Source organism: Salvelinus sp. IW2-2015, linkage group LG15 (genome assembly GCF_002910315.2).
Source record: "Salvelinus sp. IW2-2015 linkage group LG15, ASM291031v2, whole genome shotgun sequence".
Classification (NCBI taxonomy): Eukaryota; Metazoa; Chordata; class Actinopteri; order Salmoniformes; family Salmonidae; genus Salvelinus; species Salvelinus sp. IW2-2015.
In genome coordinates, this window is record NC_036855.1 from 60,482,832 (window position 1) to 60,503,683 (window position 20,852).

At 43.7% G+C, this 20,852-nt stretch overlaps 1 protein-coding gene across 1 annotated transcript in view; it reads left to right on the forward strand.

Annotated features, from left to right (window-relative positions):
* Window positions 1-20,852, forward strand: part of adam10a (ADAM metallopeptidase domain 10a) — a 102,223-nt gene that overhangs the window by 67,071 nt on the left and 14,300 nt on the right. Inside the window, exons 4-8 of the mRNA XM_024001217.2 lie at window positions 7,079-7,237; window positions 14,021-14,121; window positions 14,295-14,302; window positions 14,789-14,945; window positions 17,557-17,649. Coding sequence (XP_023856985.1) covers window positions 7,079-7,237; window positions 14,021-14,121; window positions 14,295-14,302; window positions 14,789-14,945; window positions 17,557-17,649 — 518 coding nt within the window. The remainder of the gene's footprint in view (window positions 1-7,078; window positions 7,238-14,020; window positions 14,122-14,294; window positions 14,303-14,788; window positions 14,946-17,556; window positions 17,650-20,852) is intronic.

Consider the following 20,852-nt stretch of genomic DNA (forward strand, 5'->3'; position numbering starts at 1 on the left):
GCAAAGACTTATAGATGACCTGGAGCCAGTGGGTTTGGCGACGAATATGAAGCGAGGGCCAGCCAACGAGAGCATACAGGTCGCGGTGGTGGGTAGTATATGAGGCTTTGGTGACAAAACAGATGGCACTGTGATAGACTACATCCAGTTTGCTGAGTAGAGTGTTGGAGGCTATTTTGTAAATGACATTGCTGAAGTCATGGATCGGTAGGATAGTCAGTTTTACGAGGGTATGTTTGGCAGCATGAGTGAAGGAGGCTTTGTTGTGAATTAGGAAGCCGATTTTAGATATAATTTTGGATTGGAGATGCTTAATGTGAGTCTGGAAGGAGAGTTTACAGTCTAACCAGACACCTAGGTATTTGTAGTTGTCCACATATTCTAAGTCAGAACTGTCCAGAGTAGTGATGCTAGGCGGGCGGGCAGATGCGGGCAGCAATCGGTTGAAGAGCATGCTTTTAGTTTTACTTGCATTTAAGAGCAGTTGGAGGACACGGAAGGAGTGTTGTATGACATTGAAGCTTGTTTTGGAGGTTTGTTAACAGTGTCCAAGGAAGGGCCAGATGTATACAGAATGGTGTCTTCTGCATAGAGGTGGATCAGAGAATCACCAGCAGCAAGAGCGACATCATTGATATATACAGAGAAAAGAGTCGGCCCGAGAATTGAACCCTGTAGCACCCCCATAGACTGCCAGAGGTCCGGACAACAGACCCTCCCATTTGACATACTGAACTCTATCGGAGAAGTAGTTGGTGAACAAGGCGAGGCAATCATTTGAGAAACCAAGGCTATTGAGTCTGCCGATAAGAATGTGGTGATTGACGGAGTCGAAAGCCTTGGCCAGGTCGACGGAAACGGCTGCACAGTACTGTCTTTTATCTATGGCGGTTATGATATCATTTAGGACCTTGAGCGTGGCTGAGGTGCACCCATGACCAGCTCGGAAACCAGATTGCATAGTGGAGAATGTACGTGGGATTCGAAATGGTCGGTGAACTTCTTATGGCTGCAATCCCGGTAACGGGATCGATATGACAACAGCCAGTGAAAGTGCAGGGCGCCAAATTCAAACAACAAAAATCTCATAATTAAAATTCCTCAAACATACATGTATCTTATACCATTTTAAAGGTAATCTTGTTGTTAATCCCACCAAAGTGTCCGATTTCAAATAGGCTTTACAGTGAAAGCACCACAAACGATTATGTTAGGTCACCACCAAGTCACAGAAAAATTCAGCCATTTTTCACGCCAAAGAGAGGAGTCACAAAAAGCACAAATAGAGATAAAATGTATCACTAACCTTTGATGATCTTCATCAGATGACACTCATAGGACTTCATGTTACACAACAGGTATGTTTTGTTTGATAAAGTTCATATTAATATAAAAAAAATCTGAGTTTACATTGGCGCGTTACGTTCACTAGTTCCAAAAACATCCAGTGATTTTGCATAGCCACATCAATTTTACAGAAATACTCATCATAAATGTTGATGAAAATACAATTGTTACACATGGAATTATAGATATACCTCTCCTTAATGCAACCGCTGTGTCAGATTTAAAAAAACTTTACGGAAAAAGCAAACCATGCAATAATCTGAGAACGGCGCTCAGGAAAAAAATATAATTATCCGCCATGTTGGAGTCAACAGAAATCAGAAATAACATTATAAATATTCCCTTACCTTTTGATGATCTTCATCAGAATGCACTCCCAGGAATCCTAGTTCCACAATAAATGTTAGATTTGTTCGATAATGTCCATTATTTATGTCCAAGTAGCTAGCCCTTGTTAGGGCGTTTAATACACAAATCCAAACGCTCGTGCAGGTCCAGCCGAACGTTGGACTAAAAAGTTATAAAAGTCGTAGAAACATTTCAAACTAAGTATAGAATCAATCTCTAGGATGTTTTTATCATAAATCTTCAATAACGTTCCAACTGGAGAATTCCATTGTCTGTAGAGAAGCCATGGAACGCAGGTCGCTATCATATGAAATGCGCGACCTGGCTTTCTGACAGACCTCTGACTCAAAGAGCTCTCATCCGGCCCCACATCACAGTAGCAGCCTCATTCAAGTTTCTAAAGGCGGTTGACATCTAGTGGAAGCCTTAGGAAGTGCAACATAACCAATATCCCACTGTGTATTCAATAGGGGCTGGGTTGAAAATTGACCAACCTCAGATTTCCCACTTCCTGTTTGGATTTCTTCTCAGGTTTTTGCCTGCCATATGAGTTATGTTATACTCACAGACATCATTCAAACAGTTTTAGAAACTTCAGAGTGTTTTCTATCCAATACTAATAATAATATGCATATATTAACAACTGGAACTGAGGAGCAGGCCGTTTACTCTGGGCACATCTGGGCACCTTTCATCCAAGCTACTCAATACTGCCCCTTAGTGTCCCAGAACTTTTTGGAATTAGTGCAACAGGATGCAAATTTCTGTTAGGAAAACTAAGGCTAGCTTTTTCAAACTGACTGTGTATATTGGTTCCTGACTTCACTGAAAAGTTGCATATCGCGGGGGATATTCGATGCTAATGCAGTATGCCACAGGATGTTTTTGTGCTGGTCAAGGGCAGTCCAGTCTGGAGTGAACCAAGGGCTATATCTGTTCTTAGTTCAATTTTTTTTGAATGGGGCATGCTTATTTAAGATTGTGAGGAAAGCAATTTTTTAAAGAACAACCAAGCATCCTCTACTAACGGGATGAGGTCAATATCTTTCCAGGATACCCGGGCCAGGTCGATTAGAAAGGCCTGCTCGCAGAAGTGTTTTAGGGAGTGTTTGACAGTGATGAGGGCTGGTCGTTTGACCGCGGACCCATTTTGGACGCAGGCAATGAGGCATTGATCGCTGAGATCCTGGTTGAAGACAGCAGAGGTGTATTTTGAGGGCAGGTTGGTCAGGATGGTATCTATGAGGGTGCCCATGTTTACAGATTTAGGGTTGTACCTGGTAGGTTCCTTGATAATTTGTGTGAGATTGAGGGCATCTAGCTTAGATTGTAGGACGGTCGGGGTGCTAAACATATCCCAGTTTAGGTCACCTAACAGTATGAACTCTGAAGATCAATGGGGGGAGATCAATTCACATATGGTGTCCAGGGCACAGCTGGTAGCTGACGGCAACAATAACAAGCGGCAACAGTGAGAGACTTATTTCTGGAAAGGTAGATTTTTAAAAGTAGATGCTCGAACTGTTTGGGCACAGACCTGGATTGTATGACAGAACTCTGCAGGCTATCTCTGCAGTAGATTGTAACTTTGCCCCATTTGGCAGTTGTATCTTGACGGAAAATGTTGTAGTTGGGTATGGAAACCTCAGAATTTTTGTTGGCCTTCCTAAACCATGATTCAGACACGGCTAGGACATCAGGGTTGGCGGAGTGTGCTAAAGCAGTGAATAAAACAAATTTAGGGAGGAGGCTTCTGATGTTAACATGCATGAAACCAAGGCTTTTACGGTTACAGAAGTCAACAAATGAGAGCGCCTGGGGAATGGGCATGATGGCCTGGGTTAACCTCTACATCGCCAGAGGAGTAGAATAAGGGTAYGGGTAAGGCTATAAGAACTGGTCGTCTAGTGCTTTGGGAACCGAGAATGAAAAGGGCAGATTTATGGGCGTGGTAGAATAGATTCAGGGCATAATGTACAGACAAGAGTATGGTAGGATGTGAGTACAGTGGGAGTAAACCTAGGCATTGAGTGACAATGAGAGCTTGCATCTCTGGAGACACCAGCTAAGCCAGGTGAGGTCTCCCCATGTGTGGGGTGTGTGATAAAAGAGCTATCTAAGGCATGTTGAGTTGGACTAGGGGCTCTACAGTGAAATCAAACAATAACTAACCGAAACAGCAGAAGACACTGCTTGTTCACTGCTCGAGCCACACAGCAGACATTGTGGGCTAGGTTAGGAATGCTGTGTTGCACGTGTAGCTTCAAAAAAAATTGTGGCGTCATTACGTCATGTACCTACGTTATATAAGTATGCACGTCAGCTTTGACATCGGTTTTGCACATCGGCATTAAACTAGACATCAGGCCGATGTCGATGTTGCCATTTTTAGCTAATATCGGCCGATTCTGATATCTTCACCGATATATCGTGCATCCCTAATTGATACACAATCCAAAGTGCAATTTAATAACTTTCACCATGCTGAAAGGGATATTCAATGTCTGCTTTTTTTTATTTTTTTACCCATCTACTAATAGGTGCCCTTTGTGAGGCATTGGAAAACCTCCCTGGTCTTTGTGGTTAAATCTGTTTGAAATTCACTGCTTGATTGAGGGACCTTGCAGGGAGTTGTATGTGTGTGGTACAGAGATAAAGTAGTCGTTCAAAAATCATGTTTAACACTGTTATTGCACACAGTTGGTTCATGCAACTTATTATGTGACTTGTTAAGCGTGTGTTTACTCTTGAACTTATTTAGGCTTGCCATAACAGAGGTTGAATACTTATTGACATCTCAGGTTTTCATTTTTAATTAATAAACAAACCTTTCTAAAAACTTAATTCCACTTTTACATTATGGGGTATTGTGTGTAGGCCAGTGACCCAAAAATATAAATTTAATCAAATTTAAATTCAGGCTGTAACTCAACCAAATGAGGAAAAGGTCCAGGGGTGTGAATGCTTTCTGAAGGCACTGTACATATCCGGCATTGTGTGTTGTGTTAAATGCAGTTGCTTATCAGTTGGCCTCTGCCTGATAATCGAAGAACCATGAACTGGAGGTAAATAGGTCATATCCCAAGTCCCATTCTCCCTTGAGTCCCTTTCTCCTCCACCTGTAGCTAATAGCTGTCTGTACTGGGATGGGAGTAGAACCCAGCTGCTAGTGAAGTACTGTAAGCTAGTAGAGAGCCAGAGACCAGACCTCTCTATTATGTGTGATCAGATAGGCCTATACATTCATTTTCTCATTTGCCCCTCATAAAGACCAGCAGACTCCACTCTCCTTACTTTACATTAGCCCACTTAGCACTTTGGGGACCAGGCATTTTCATGAACTAAATTAGGTGGTTACCTTGGTCCCAGTCTAGTGGAATTCCCATAATTGGAGTGAAGCTGCTTGTATCTGGACTGCAGTAGGGTTTCTGATTAGGTACCGGGGTAAAGAATATTCAATTTCCACTGTCTATACGGCCACATTAACCCAGCTCTCATTAGTGTTGCGTGTTCTTTTCTCTCCTTCTCTGATATAAAAGTCTTGTCAGTTGCCCTTGGGAAGCGCTGTATTCTCCTGACTTAAACTAGGAATTATTAGTTCTCCCTTTGCTGAGGCTGTGAGGGTATCCGTGTCTGAGTTCTGAGCACTCCTTGGCACAATAATCAGACTTGATCCATATGTGCGCAGAGGATGGGTCTAAACCCCTCTGCACTGGCCTTTCATGCCCAGATGAAGGGCTTCCTCTCTGGGCAAATGAGCAGTGCCCAAGCTGTGCCTTCTGGAGATCAGAAGGGAGAATCTGTCCCTGAAATTATATCAAAACCATAGGGGCCTCTTTAATGTTACCAAGTGCTGCCCAGTATAAAACAACAGATTAAATTGGTCCTCACTCTGATCTCCAAGCTGTCCGTGGGGAAAGTATTATTCATGTATTATTATGAAGAAAATGGGACAGCAGAAATGACACATGAAGTCATCTAAAGTGACAGTTATTACTGTCAATAAATGGTCTCAGCATAGCTCAACATTCCTTTCCCTAGTATCCTGCTAATTTTGTTTAGATGGAGGTAATCTAGTTTACAGTACAGTATTATTTTGAGCAAGCACCTCTGTTATTGACTGTGGTTTGCTATTACTCTAATCTAATATGTGCCTAATGTACAGCAGTAGCATTAATGGAAAGCACTTTGTTTTTCTCACTTTCAGTATCAAAACTGCTACAAATACCAGTTAGTGTCCCGTCCCAGTGTTTTCTGACGAACTGCATGGCTAGGGCCTGGAAAAACCAGTGAGGACTCTGGGCCCTTGGAACACAGACAGAGATTTAGGGAGAAAGAGCTGGATGCTCCATGGGACAGCTGTGTGTTCTGCTGCTCTCGTTATCTCCAGCAGGAGAGCAGAGCAGACGGCCCCCAGCGGGCCTACTGGGCCTCTTTCCTCTGGAAACACAAACCTAACTGGGGAGAGAGGCTGGCTGGCTGGTTGGCTGGCTGCTTGTGTTTCTCTGTCTACGCTAAACTGCAATGGTCCCTCAGGATAGCTATGAGACAAACGCTCCAACATTTTTCGCAACAATACAGAACTGAAGAGAGCAGCAGATTTAAATGAAGTTGGGCTTCCCTATCCTGAGGAAAACAAGTCTTATTCTCTCCCTGATTTAGTTATCTTCTCCCATTGAGTTGCCAGTCATCTATGTCCTTTTCAATTATAGCCCTCCAGAGTGTGCTGTTTTTATAACACAGGTTAATTGGGAGTGGGAGTTTTTCTTCCAACCTGCATAGCTACTGATGGAAAATGTTTTTTAAGGTGCTTGCTCTTGACAAACACTGAATTAAAACCATTCATTTTCGTCAGCCAGACTTTCTCTGTCTGGTTCAAAGGTGGATGATGTTTAATAGACTGCTATGCCCTGACAGCATTTTGTTTTGTTCCCATTTCTTTCTCACTGGTTCCTTGATTCTTCAAGCATTAGTTGTGCCTTTTGCGTAAGAAACTATTCTTTGATTTTCCCTGACACTAACCAGAGTCCAAGATCTTATTACTAAAGTCATTATTTGTCTGATTTGAAGGTCAGATGAGAGAAGCAGGGATGAGTCTTTATGATCCAGACAGACAGGGATATGCTGCGTCCCACCCTGACTCTGTCCAAGACGGTTTTCCCCCCAGGAACAGCTCACGGTCTACCATCTGCTCAATATCTAGAGCTGTGCGTGTGTGTGTTTGCATTATGTTTTGTTCGTTTGTGTCAGCTTAAATTGGTCCATACCTTTTTGTGTGTGTTCCTCTCACACGTTGAGCATTGACTTTCTTCCTACCCCCAACTGATTAGAGTTGAGTTGACCACCCTTCTTCAGCCACCTGACCTCTGTCTTTCTTCTCCAGGTGAGAAGGACACTCTGACCCACGGCTCGGTGGTGGACGGCAGGTTTGAAGGCTTCATCCAGACCCACCAGGGCATGTACTACGTGGAGCCTTCGGAGAGGTACCTCAGAGACAAAGACGTGCCCTACCACTCAGTCATCTACCACGAGGGGGACATCAGTGAGTATACTTGATTCACTGCTCTCCTCTGCCAGTCACCCTGCAGTCCTGCTGAAGTAATGGTGCCAACATCACAGCACTAAAATGGGTTATGGCTGTCGTTAATGTAATAGGTATATTTTATAGACTTAAAGGGCATGTTCTTTAATGCTTTTGCTATATTGATTCAGAAGATGTTGCCCATACAGTATGACTCTGGGTGTGTGTAAGTGTTGATTTGTTTTTTAGGGATCTAGCTTTAGAAATTAGGCGTTCATTATCCTATTCAGCAGTAGGAATACAATTTTGTTCCAAATAACACATATATTTTGTGCAGGCAAAGATGGTTATTATTGGAAGCACAGTGGATGGCTTATTAACACCACAGTATTCTGTCAGTGTTATTCACTTTGAAAAGCAATTTTTTTCCATCATGAGCATGAAATGGATTGAATTGGCTGTAGCAGCTCTAAATAGCTGTACCATGACTGTGCTCTTTTTAATTACAGTTGTGTTCAGCCACTGACAGCGGTGACTAATCCATGCTGGCTCGTCTGTACCAGCTTTTCTCTCTCCACCTCTGCTACACACACATCCCTCCCTATCAGAGAAAACAGTAGGCGTCACACTGTGACAGGACAAGGACTTTAGATAGACAGTGACACCGAAAGGCGATTCTCTGCTATAGGTGTTTCTTGTAAGCAGAGATATGGACGATGATGGATGAATGTGTTCCTAAATGAACTGAAGGATGGGGGGTGGGACAGGACAGGTTTCTCTAGGCTTAGAGGTAAGGTCTTAAAGGCTGTGGAGTGCATACTGAGCAGAGTGGAGGTCTACGGTTCAAATACAATGCAGAGCTGTCAGAGGAGAGGTCTATCCAAGGGGAGTTTACATTGGGCATTTAGCCATACATAAGGTCAAGCCAAGGTCATGTCAGATGAACTGTGAAATGGGCCAGAGGAAGGGGAGCTGAGGAAGGTTGCACTGGGACACTGCGGCAAGACACACACACACAGGGTTAGGCTGAGCATCCATCTTCCTTAGCATCCAGGCCACCAATTATAAGTCGATCTGAGGTGTGGGCTAAGCTCCAGAGACCACTGACCCCACTCATCCCAGTACAGGCCAGAGCAGCCCTCTCAGGCAGGGAGAAAGCAGAGTGGAGGCCCACCCTGTGTTACTTGGTCCTCTTTTCCTCAGATGGGTCTGATTCATAGCCAGCCTGCCTGTTGACACACAGGCACAACCAGCCCAGCATGAGCCTGCAATCAGAGAACCTTTCTCTCACGCTTCGTCTCCACAATGTAGGCCTGTTCTCTCTTTTTCCTTTCCCTTTTAATTTTCTATGTATGTATGAGGTGTCAAAGCTCTCACCCTCTATTCCTCCTCCCATCCCTCTTTCTTTCTGTCTGTTTATCTGAAGGTGTGAACAGAGCCTTTCTGTTCCTCTTCCCTTTCTGTCTCAGTGTCATCCAATAACAGGCTGTCATCTGAACCCCTCAATAGTACTGCAGGGCTTGGTGACTGCCACAGTACCGGATTTGAGGTAGTTATGCCCTACCTATTATTTGTGCTCTTCAGATTTTTCTTCTTCTTTCCTTAGCAGATCATATTGCCTGAGACATTACATGAAGGGCCCCATTTCATATTTTTTCCTTCACTACTCTATGAAGCGAATGCCCCAAACAGAGAAGTTCTGTCAAGTCATGCTGCCGTGTGAAGTCCGGTCATAGCACTGATGGCAGCTCTCCTATAAAGACACTCTTACCTCATTTGTGCCACTAGGCACCACTATGGGTTAACATGCTCCACACTGCCTCCTTGTGGTGCATCATATTTATATTTGCATAGCGTGTCATGTTATCAGCAGTACATTAACACATAGTTGAGTCATTTATTAATCTGACTTTGGCTACATTCCTATAACACAATGAAGTATCAAATCCATATTGATACAAGGGGACTGAGTAAAGACAATCTTCCATTAGACCTGTTTGAGATCTTCATTCCATTTACGTTTTTGTCATTTAGCAGATGCTCTTACCCAGAGCGACTTACAGAAGCAATTAGGGTTAAGTGCCTTGCTGAAGGGCACATTGTCAGATTTTTCACCTTGTTGGGTTGGGGATTTGAACCAGCGACCTTTCGGTAACTGGCCCAAAGCTCTAACCGCTAGGCTACCTGCCGCCACATCCCATTCAGTGTAACATTCAGGTTTCAGCAGTTGTTTTAGTCAAGCTGCTGTTCCTGGGAATGTGTCTTTATCAACCCATTAATGAGTCTCTCCTCACAGATATCCTGTCTGCATTTGGATGTTTTCAGACATCAAAGACACACTTCAAATGCACTTCAAACAGGTTCATTTTGCGGCAGAGGCTTTTTTCCTTGAAGAAACTGGCACCTAATTTTAGAATTCTCTTTCCTGTTGAAGCCGGGGTTGGTGAGCGAGAGGACAAATGGTGGAGGGATGGAATGAAGAATGAAAAGGCGTGACTGACTCTGACTCCCATTTCTGCCGGCTTTCACAACTTTGTCTTTCTTCGCTTCTTGTTCGCAAAGGCCTTTTGATTGGCATCTGAATGAGGGCATTCACTGCAGGGACAATGACAGCTTTCTGTCTGGAAATAGAGAACACATTGTCAGGGCAGAACGTTTTGTTGTTCGGTGGGTCCAGTACAGAGCCATTCTCCTCAACTGACAACGGGGGACAGGTTGACCCTGAGCCCACTCTCTCCCCCTCCAACCGGTTGACCTGACTGCCCACTAGTGGCGCTTTGTGGTGACTCATCATATGATATGCAAAGCAGAATGCAAATGAACTGCGGTCAGTCAATAGTGCTGTAAGTACGGCCAGGCTTTAAGGAACACCATCCTGACCCTGCAGCACTTATCTTGACTTTGATTAAAAAAGCGAAATATAAAATAACGTGCCAAAATAATTCCTTTACCACTTTTCTGCCATCGAAGAGTATGAATTAAAATGTCTGTTTGTCCAAATTTGTCTGAGGAGAGGAGGTTAGGAAGGTTGAGGGAATGTGAAACGCTGGCTGAGTGTAGTGTTTACTTGTATGTCGCAGAGCTGTGTGTATGTGTGTGCTTTTGTTCGGCCTGAGTTTGTGTTCTTTGGGACTGAGTGTGTTTTCCTCAAGTTTTGAGGTGTATTTGTCGGCACTGTGTTCTCATTATGGCAATGCGTGTTCTTTAGGACTGTGTTTGTGTTTCTGGGAGCTGAGTGTGTGTATGTTCCTTGAATTTCCTTGGGGAGAGTGTGTGTTCCTTTGCGCCGGTGTGTGATAAAAGGAGGTGACAGCGTTGCTGTCGCTGGCAGACAGTGTGACATGCCCGTTGGCTTGTGGCGGTGGCATTTCTGCTCCCGTCATGCAGGCTGGTGACCGACAGGTTAATTTGGGAGGCTTATAACAGCAGCTCTGCTGCACCATGTCCTCCCAGCACTGCCAGACTCAGCCTGAGGGCTTTGAGGACTAACCACTCACGAGGACTAAGTCTCACTCACAATACGTCTAAATGATGCCTGTAAGGACTTTGAAGAATAGGACTGTGTACTGAGTGTTATTTATGTCTTTGGAGTCCATTTAATATTATTTATTAAATAAAAAAATCTTATCTTCTTGTAATATTATTTGTATTTTTTTCCCTCCACTTTTTTCTCCCCAATTTCATGATATTCAATATGTCGTTATGATCTTATCTCATCGCTGCAACTCCCCAATGGGCTCGGGAAAGGTGAACGTCTAGTCATACGTCATCCGAACACGACCCACCATGCCGCACTGCTTCTTAACACCCGCTCGCTTAACCTGGAAGCCAGCCACACAAATGTGTCGGAGTAAACAACGTTCAACTGAAGTCAGCTTGCAGGCGCCCGGCCCACCACAAGGAGTTGCTAGAGCGCAATGAGCCAAACCCTCCCCTAACACAGACTACACTGGGCCAATTGTGTGCCTTCCTATGGGACTCCCGGTCACGGCTGGCTGTAACACAGCCAGCCGTGAACCCCAGGCTGTAGGGATGCCTCAATACTGCGATGCAGTGGCGTAGACTGCTACACCACTCGGGAAGCCATTTGGAGTCCATTTCTATGCCAGTATGTTGTGGTGGCTCTGGTTATGATGGATGTAAGAGTGCTGCTTGTTGTAGACTAAATGAGATGCATACATGTACTGTAATTACATTATCCTAGTTGTAAGATTGATTGCTTGTGTTTACTGGTGTGTGTTTTTGTTGTGATTAGGGGGGCTTTCGCTATTGACTAGAGCAGTGGCATCGACTGTGTGTTGTGTACATTAGGGAAAAGATGCAGTGGAGAGAGGAGACCTCTATTGAAGCGTGCAGTCAGCGTTATTGACTCCATCTCACTGCTTGTTACTATCTGGGGATAACTTGGGGAGAGAATAATATCTCTGCTAGGAACTGATCACAGAGCAGTCTGACCTGACCTTGTTTTATTATCAGCACATTGTACAGTAACGGCCTGATTGATGGCATATGCATTCAGTTATTCTGTGTATTCAGGGTTGTTGAATTGCGGTGTATAGGTTAAAACATTCAAAGTGCTGATTGTGGGATTGTGTTGGCCTGTGTTTTGAAGTCCTGTCTCAGGTATCTGAAGCGGAGCCCAGGGGAGGGAGAGATGGCTCTGTTATCCCAGAGTCCTCATTAGTGACAGACACACACACACACACCGCATCTTCCTCCTCACCCTGCTTGCTCTGTTATGCTGCCCGCTGAGACAGCAACAGAGCTGTCAGGCCTGGTTGACACTGCACCATTCCCCAGGCCCAGAGAGCCCCGTCTGAGGCCCCTGAGTTCACCTCTCTCTGCCCAAACCCAAAACAGCATATCCATATGTTATTCTGCCTACCTCCGTCTCCCGCATAATAAGGGTCAGAAGTTTTCCAAGGTCACGTAACCTAACCAGGACAAAAGTAGCATACCCAAAAGAGACTGCCTGCCTCCCTGTGTGTCCTCCATACCTGTTCCCAACCCTGCGTCTTCGTCCTGGAACAAATGGCTTTGTTCTGTAGGGACTGACATCAGACAGAGATGGCAGAAGTAGTTTGCTGTGAATAGATAAAGCCAACTAGGGAAGAAGTAGAAAGCCCTGTGTTATTTTGTTGACTAAACACACAGCCGTAATTGGAGTTCATTAGCATTCACGCCTGCTGTGAAGGTAAAGAGTGTAGATTACAAAAACCCATTATAAGAGTTTTCAGATTTCCACAGGCAATTATGGCTCTTTGCTAACTAAGAGTTCTGTGTCACTATGGTTTACTCATTTTCATTAGTGTTTCACTGTGCAGTTCTGTGTTCTGCATAGTGATCGCTGAGCTCATTCTACAGGGGAGCTCTGTACTATGGTGAGACTGCTTGTTTATTGGCTCATTTAGTAACAGGATGGTGATGACAGGGAGGGTGCTCTCCAACTTGMTTGCTGGCTGCTCTTCAATGGGTGACATCACACCAGAGTCAATAGATTTGAATTGGATGCGTTAATCAAAATGATGTTCCGTTTTATGAGGAAATTGGATCTGTGAACCTGCTTTAGGCAGATGCCCGTGAACAAACTGTGTTCTTGATGATCACCATGTTAGCTGGGTTGTAAAGTACCCAGCTCTGTGTTTGTTTTTACTGATTTGGTCCCATTGGGAATGCTCCAGCAGCCAGCCAGTCGACAGCACCACATGTTGTTCTGGGCAATGGCATTATTTGTCAGCAGAGGGCAAGGACACGGTCACTGCTTAGATGTAGGTTTAAATCTGAACTCTGTGGCAAAATCTGTGGTATCTCAGACCGTTCTTTGATATTGATCTGTGTTAGTAATTGTGAAGGTGTATTGCTGAATACTGGACTTTTCTGGATACTGTAGTTGCATGTAGTAGTGTTGCTCCTTATTGAGCTGGTGTTTTTCAGAGCCTCTGGGAGAGGAAGGTAGAGGAAAGTCGAGCAGTGAGTGAGTCAGTGACATGTAATTTGGGAGGAAGACTGCTTTGTTATTCTCCAGCCTGGAGAAGGAGACGCCAGCGGTGAACAGAGGCTCATTCTTTCAGTTAGCGTAGGCAGTCTGTGTGTTAGGCCTTGTTACACACACACACACACACACACACACACACACACACACACACACACACACACACACACACACACAGAGAGAGACACTGTGTTAGGCCTTGATAGACACACCGAGAGCGAGAGATATTAACTACAGCTTCTTTCTGTCCTAATGAACAGTGACATATAATGCTCTGAAAGATATCTCCACCCTCAGAAGAATGTTGCTGCTAGGAATAGTAAGGTTATTATACTGGTACGTTTTAGAGGGCCTTGTATGGAGTAGATGAGGTTACGCTGGTATGTTTTAGAGGGCCTTGTATGGAGTAAATGAGGTTACGCTGGTATGTTTTAGAGGGCCTTGTATAGAGTAGATGAGGTTACGCTGGTATGTTTTAGAGGGCCTTGTATAGAGTAGATGAGGTTACACTGGTATGTTTTAGAGGGCCTTGTATAGAGTAGATGAGGTTACACTGGTACGTTTTAGAGGGCCTTGTATAGAGTAGATGAGGTTACACTGGTACGTTTTAGAGGGCCTTGTATAGAGTAGATGAGGTTACACTGTTACGTTTTAGAGGGCCTTGTATAGAGTAGATGAGACCACACTATGGCTGCTATTGTGTACAACCTTTTTCATTCCCATTCTAAACAGGTTTAGCCTGAAGCTGAGAGAACCAATATTACTGGTAATACGGTTGAGTTCATATTGATGGTCTCCTCTTCTCCTCCCAGATTACCCTCATAAGTATGGCTCAGAGGGGGGCTGTGCTGACCACTCAGTGTTTGAAAGGATGAAGAAGTACCAGGCCTCGGCTATGGAGGAGCCTCTCAAGGTGAGCTGATAATACCCCACTGTGAAACCAACCCTATAGCTATACAGCACTCACCAATACTGTACAAACAACGTTCTGGACACAGTACTGGAGGACCAACAAACCACCTCACATCTTCTTGCTCCATGGTAAAATAACAGTTAGCATGATAAGGAAACATGGAAGTGATTAAGTCAAACTTGTTATTGGAGCTGTAACAGAGCCAGATTCTTCTTATTGTTCCTGGTTTCTTCCCTTTCAGCTCTGTGGAACATTGGATGACTGAGTAGAGTGATGTTACAGATCATCTGGCAGGGTGAGGAGTTAGTGTTCTCTTCTTCCAGGGATGATCAGACAGACCAGGGGTGTGTCAGGAAATATTTCCCCATGTTTCTGGAAGACCCTCCTTCAGAAGCCAGGGCCCTCTTTCTCCCACATTGAAACATGGGATTTTTCCCCGACCAAAATGGCAGAAATCCTTACACATCCTGTTAGTCACCTTCTCATGTCATTTCTTAGTCTTTTTTTTTTTCAACCTCCCGCTTCCACTCTCAATCTATCTCCACCTATCTCTCTTCTTCCAGCTCCCCTCGTTCCACCCTCACTCTCCCTCACATCCATCTCTCCCTCCTAGTTGACTAATGGTTAGTCGTTCCTCTGTTGTTGTCTCTTGCAGGATCCCCAGCAGTGTGGTGGAGGAAGAGGAGAGGTCCCATGGACATGGTCCGGTGATCCTGAGGAAGAAGAGAGCAGCTCAGATAGAGAAGAACACCTGCCAGCTCTTCATCCAGACTGACCACCTCTTCTTCAAGTACTACGGCACCAGAGAGGCTGTCATCGCACAGGTACTGAGGCTGTACACACACTAGGGCTGTCCCAGACTAAAAATAAATATTGGTTGATCGAGAGTCATCTGTTCTTTCAACTATTCTATTGGTCTACATTTTAAAAGTGTATTTTTCCATATATAGACACACCCGAAGTGTTTTGAATAAAATTAACTATATGCACTGAGCTTGTCTGATGCTTTAAGCTCACTGTTTGATTAAATAAATAAGAAACACAAATGACTCAAGAAGGGAGCCCGATGGCCGTGCTGTGTTAAAAGTAAATGACAGCGGGAGCCTGTGTGACTGGTGAGTGTTGTCTCGCTCTCCTCCCTGCTGCAGCAARAAGGCACCCCAGCACAGCAAGTGTTTATCGCAGCTGTCTGTGCTGAAGCTGCAACATAATTACAGCCATTTCCTGTCTTACTTGTTTCTGACTGAGGTTCTGTAACCGAAATACCTAATTTGTTTAGGAAAAACATCTCTTTACGTAAAACATGTATGCAGTGCATGCACTTGACCAACAGGGTCTGACCTATAACCTATCATAATCACATCAATATATTGGTTATAACAAACTCTGAACGCCATAACACGTGACAGCAAAATGGATGAGGAGGACATGTTTACTGGTTTACTGGATGTTTACTGGTTGCGTAGGAGGGAAAAGGAAAGTCAGATGTGTGGAAGACATTTGACTTAGCCGTGGAAACTATTGAAGATAAAGATAMAGGAGGATATAGGAGCAAGCTCTGAATGAGTATTGTGTGGCAAACAGGTGCTGTTGGAGTACAATATTATACTTTTTCCCTGCCCGTTTGGAAGTGTAAACAACACTATCTAAAATAGAACAGACTCTGGTATTACTTATAACAAAAAAAATTGCAAAGCCTTTATTACAGCATAGCAAAGATTGAAAAACAGCCGAATTTGTGTTGCAGTTGCGTGAGGCTTGGTGCTCACGCAATCAGTAGGCTATTAAACAAACACTCAAACTGTCAACAGAAGCAGGACCTGTCTTATTTCTGAAGATGTACATGGACGATTTATAAAGCCAGGCACGTTTAACAGTTAGGTTATTGGTTATAGACCTAATTAAGTTGATTCCCTGTTTCCTCACTCCGCTACTGCCTCCGTCGCATTGTTCTCAACACCATTATTATGCACATAGCAACATCTTTTTTTCTTCTTTTTTATTTCACCTTTATTTAACCAGGTAGGCCAGTTGAGAACAAGTTCTCATTTACAACTGCGACCTGGCCAAGATAAAGCAAAGCAGTGCGACACAAACAACAACAAAGAGTTACACATAAACAAACGTACAGTCAATAATACAATAGAAAAAGTCTATACAGTGTGTGCTTATAAGGGAGGTAAGGCAATAAATAGGCCATAGTGGCGAAATTATTACAATTTAGCAATTAAACACTGGAGTGATAGATGTGCAGAAGATGAGTGTGCAAGTACATACTGGGGTGCAAAGGAGAAAAATAAATAACAGTATGGGGATGAGGTAGTTGGATGGGCTATATACAGATGCAGTGATCTGTGAGCTGCTCTGACAGCTGGTGCTTAAAGCTAGTGAGGGAGATATGAGTCTCCAGCTTCAGTGATTTTTGCAGTTCGTTCCAGTCATTGGCAGCAGAGAACTGGAAGGAAAGGCGGCCGAAGGAGGAATTGGCTTTAGGGAAAGGCACCAATTCAATGGCTCACTGAAGATTAAGTTTCAGAACCGTGGACAGCGCCCGCTATCCATCACGGGAGAAAGYGCATTTATATAATATTATTTCATTTATCAGTGTTGCGCCATTATTCTTACATAGTATAGCCTTTTTACAATTTCAGTAGCATGTCTTAGAGTGGCTTCCGCAATGGATTAGTCCACTGAGACCGGTGCGAATCAGACCGGTGTCTTGTGCACCATTAATTATTTTTATCAATTTGCAACTGCTCGACTAATGAAATCTCGGTCGACTAACAGCCTATCGACCAAACAATCGACTAAATGGGGTCAGCCCTAATACACACACACTCTGAGTCATTCAGCGTGGGAAAACCAGGACCTGCCCTTCAATTCCGCCAGGAGAAATGGATTACAAACAGAATAGTGTTTGTCTGTAGGTCTGATCAGTTGTTGTTGTTGTTGGCTTCCTTCCTTCAGCCAGCCCGGCCAGCATCGCAGACTTGTTCCTCCTGACTGAGTTCTATAGCCTAACAAATCAGATGCAGAGAAAATGCTGAAAATGCTTCACAGGGGTCCAGTTAAAGGAGAGACTAGCTGATTAAAATGTCATTTCTGTGGACACTCACTCTCTCCATAGGTGAGATAAAGAAAAAAGGTTCAGTGTGATGAAGTAAATGTGTTCGTTAGGATTGTGGTTTAGCTCTGAGACTAGAGGCTTGTTTATAGGATGGGCTGGACAGTGTGGAGCAAATCTTCAACAGATTGATTTCAATAGGCTGAACGCAATGATTCTGTAGTTAGAGATATTATTMATGTGTTCATTGGTGGGGTAACAGACATGTCATGTCTTTAATGCCGTGCTATGATTTATCTGATGTTCTCTCTGCAGTGCAGAGAGAACATCAACACTTCTCATAATCTAATGGTGACTGTTCTATTCTCTAGATCTCCAGCCATGTAAAGGCCATTGACTCAATCTACCAGGGTACTGACTTCCTGGGCATCCGCAACATCAGCTTCATGGTCAAAAGGATCAGGGTGAGTTTGTGTTCAGGGTTGGGGGGTGTGTGGGTGGTGAGCACCACTATTTGTCTCACTCATCAGTATTCCACCACACTCCAAGACCTAATAAATCCTTAAAATCCTCAGGTGAACACCAGCTGCCATTTAAAGTAGGGAGCTCTGGGCCCCATTCCAAAATCAATTCAAAACAACTCTCACAAAAGGTTTCTCTGGGGCCAATGAGCTGGCAACTTTTTAAGTAGAATGATTTCTCTATCTGTCTAAAGCCTTTTCCCACTCTCTCTTCAAACACACATTAGCATAGTTACCTTTAGCAATGATTATAGGGATGTACAGTGGGGCAAAAAAGTATTTAGTCAGCCACCAATTGTGCAAGTTCTCCCACTTAAAAAGATGAGAGAGGCCTGTCATTTTCATCATAGGTACACTTCAACTATGACAGACAAAATGAGGGGAAAAAATCCAGAAAATCACATTGTAGGATTTTTTATGAATTTATTTGCAAATTATGGTGGAAAATAAGTATTTGGTCAATAACAGAAGTTTATCTCAATACTTTGTTATATTACCCTTTGTTGGCAATGACAGAGGTCAAACGTTTTCTGTAAGTCTTCACAAGGTTTTCACACACTGTTGCTGGTATTTTGGCCCATTCCTCCATGCAGATCTCCTCTAGAGCAGTGATGTTTTGGGGCTGTTGCTGGGCAACACGGACTTTCAACTCCCTCCAAAGATTTTCTATGGGGTTGAGATCTGGAGACTGGCTAGGCCACTCCAGGACCTTGAAATGCTTCTTACGAAGCCACTCCTTCGTTGCCCGGGCGGTGTGTTTGGGATCATTGTCATGCTGAAAGACCCAGCCACGTTTCATCTTCAATGCCCTTGCTGATGGAAGGAGGTTTTCACTCAAAATCTCACGATACATGGCCCCATTCATTCTTTCCTTTACACGGATCAGTCGTCCTGGTCCCTTTGCAGAAAACAGCCCAAAGCATGATGTTTCCACCCCCATGCTTCCAGTAGGTATGGTGTTCTTTGGATGCAACCAGCATTCTTTGTCCTCCAAACACGACGAGTTGAGTTTTTACCAAAGTTCTATTTTGGTTTCATCTGACCATATATATTCTCCCAATCTTCTTCTGGATCATCCAAAGCTCTCTTAGCAAAACTCAGACGGGCCTGGACGGTACTGGCTTAAGCAGGGGGACACGTCTGGCACCGCAGGATTTGAGTCCCTGGCGGCGTAGTGTGTTACTGATGGTAGGCTTTGTTACTTTGGTCCATCTCTCTATAGGTCATTCACTAGGTCCCCCGTGTGGTTCTGGATTTTTGCTCACCCGTTCTTGTGATCATTTTTGACCCCACGGGGTGAGATCTTGCGTGGAGCCCCAGATCGAGGGAGATTATCAGTGGTCTTGTATGTCTTCCCTTTCCTAATAATTGCTCCCACAGTTGATTTCTTCAAACCAAGCTGCTTACCTATTGCAGATTCAGTCTTCCCAGCCTGGTGCAGTCTACAATTTTGTTTCTGGTGTCCTTTGACAGCTCTTTGGTCTTGGCCATAGGTGGAGTTTGGAGTGTGACTGTTTGAGGTTGTGACAGGTGTCTTTATACTGATAAACAAGTTCAAAACAGGTGCCATTAATACAGGTAATAGTGGAGGACAGAGGAGCCTCTTAAAGAAAAGTTACAGGTCTGTGAGAGCCAGAAATCTTGCTTGTTTGTAGGTGACCAAATACTTATTTCCACCATAATTTGCAAATAAATCATCAAAATCCTACAATGATTTTCTGGGATTTTTTTTCTTCTCATTTTGTCTGTCATAATTGAAGTGTACCTATGATGAAAATTACAGGCCTCTCATCTTTTTAAGTGGGAGAACTTGCACAATTGGTGGCTGACTAAATACTTTTTTGCCCCACTGTAGACACAGTGGCCTTTGTTTTGAAGTCTCTTCTCCAATACCCCAGAGACCTGTTACTGTAGGCCCTCCTAAAAAAGCTCCCGTCTGTTCCCCTGTCTTGTGTGTGTGTCAAGGTTTCTGTTAGCCGGTAATAGCCTGCTTTTGGCCTAATTTTTWTTTTTTAATTGAAAGCCGATAAATACAATTGCCGCCGGTCAATCCCATTTGTGAAATAATGCTTTTTAGCATTTATGTTAATACCAGTAGATGTAAATACATTTATCGGTCTATAGGTTAATTTGCTTAATTTAGTGGAATTAAATTGGCACTTGTGTACAGTATGTTAGTTTTTTTATGGATACCTTATTTATCACAAGCCTACAGCATACAGACACAGAGCCTTTGAGTGGAGAATCTGTCAGCGCGAGAGCTGCTGCTACAGCATCTCTAACAGTAAATACATAGACAACACAAGTCAGGCTTCATCAGCGCGTCACACACCACTTTGCAATGAGCTGGAGGCCGTATGCACTTCGAAAACATATACTTAATGGTTTGAAACCTGAACGTTTTAATACATATGAGGCATGTCTTACCTTGCTTCAAAGTAGCCGAGCCAAAATCAGACCATATCCGTGGAGGCAATTATTTTATATCAACTTTCTTTAATTGTCCAGTATTCCAAGGCACAATCCTAGTCATATTAGCAACCCATGCTAGTTGTTGCATATTACATCTCCCCTCTTTCTAACGGATATTTTCATCCCGGTCACATGAAACTGGTGAGCTTTTTCCTGCTAATTGCATTATGAAAGAAACATTCACACGCAGCCTACTGCCTTGTGCGCATTGCTGCGTTTTATAATGTAAATAAATACGTTCCTCAACATTTTAAGCTAAACGTTCTGATCTGTTGCATCAGACTCATTGCTTTTTCTTTTTATTCTCTGTCCCAGAGTCTGTTTGGAACAGGCTATTTCTTTCTCCACAAGCCGGCCAACAGAATGGGTAACCTTTTCTACTATGAGGGATAGTAGGTTGACAAAAGCTAGGGATTCTGCTGTTCGTCACTGGTCTTGTTGGCTGAGGATCAGTACATGTTATTCTAACATCAGAATTCAGTAAGAAGGAACGCGCATTGTTGCATTCTTGACTTGCATGTTCTGTTAATATGAATTACCATGATCTAAATGTAATTTCTGTCATTCTGAGCACCATGGGTGGACGCCTTAATCAGGTTATGCACCCAATGCATATGGGTCCGGTAGATTTCTCAAATGTCCGGTAAATTCAAATGCTGCTGGTCAAATGTCCG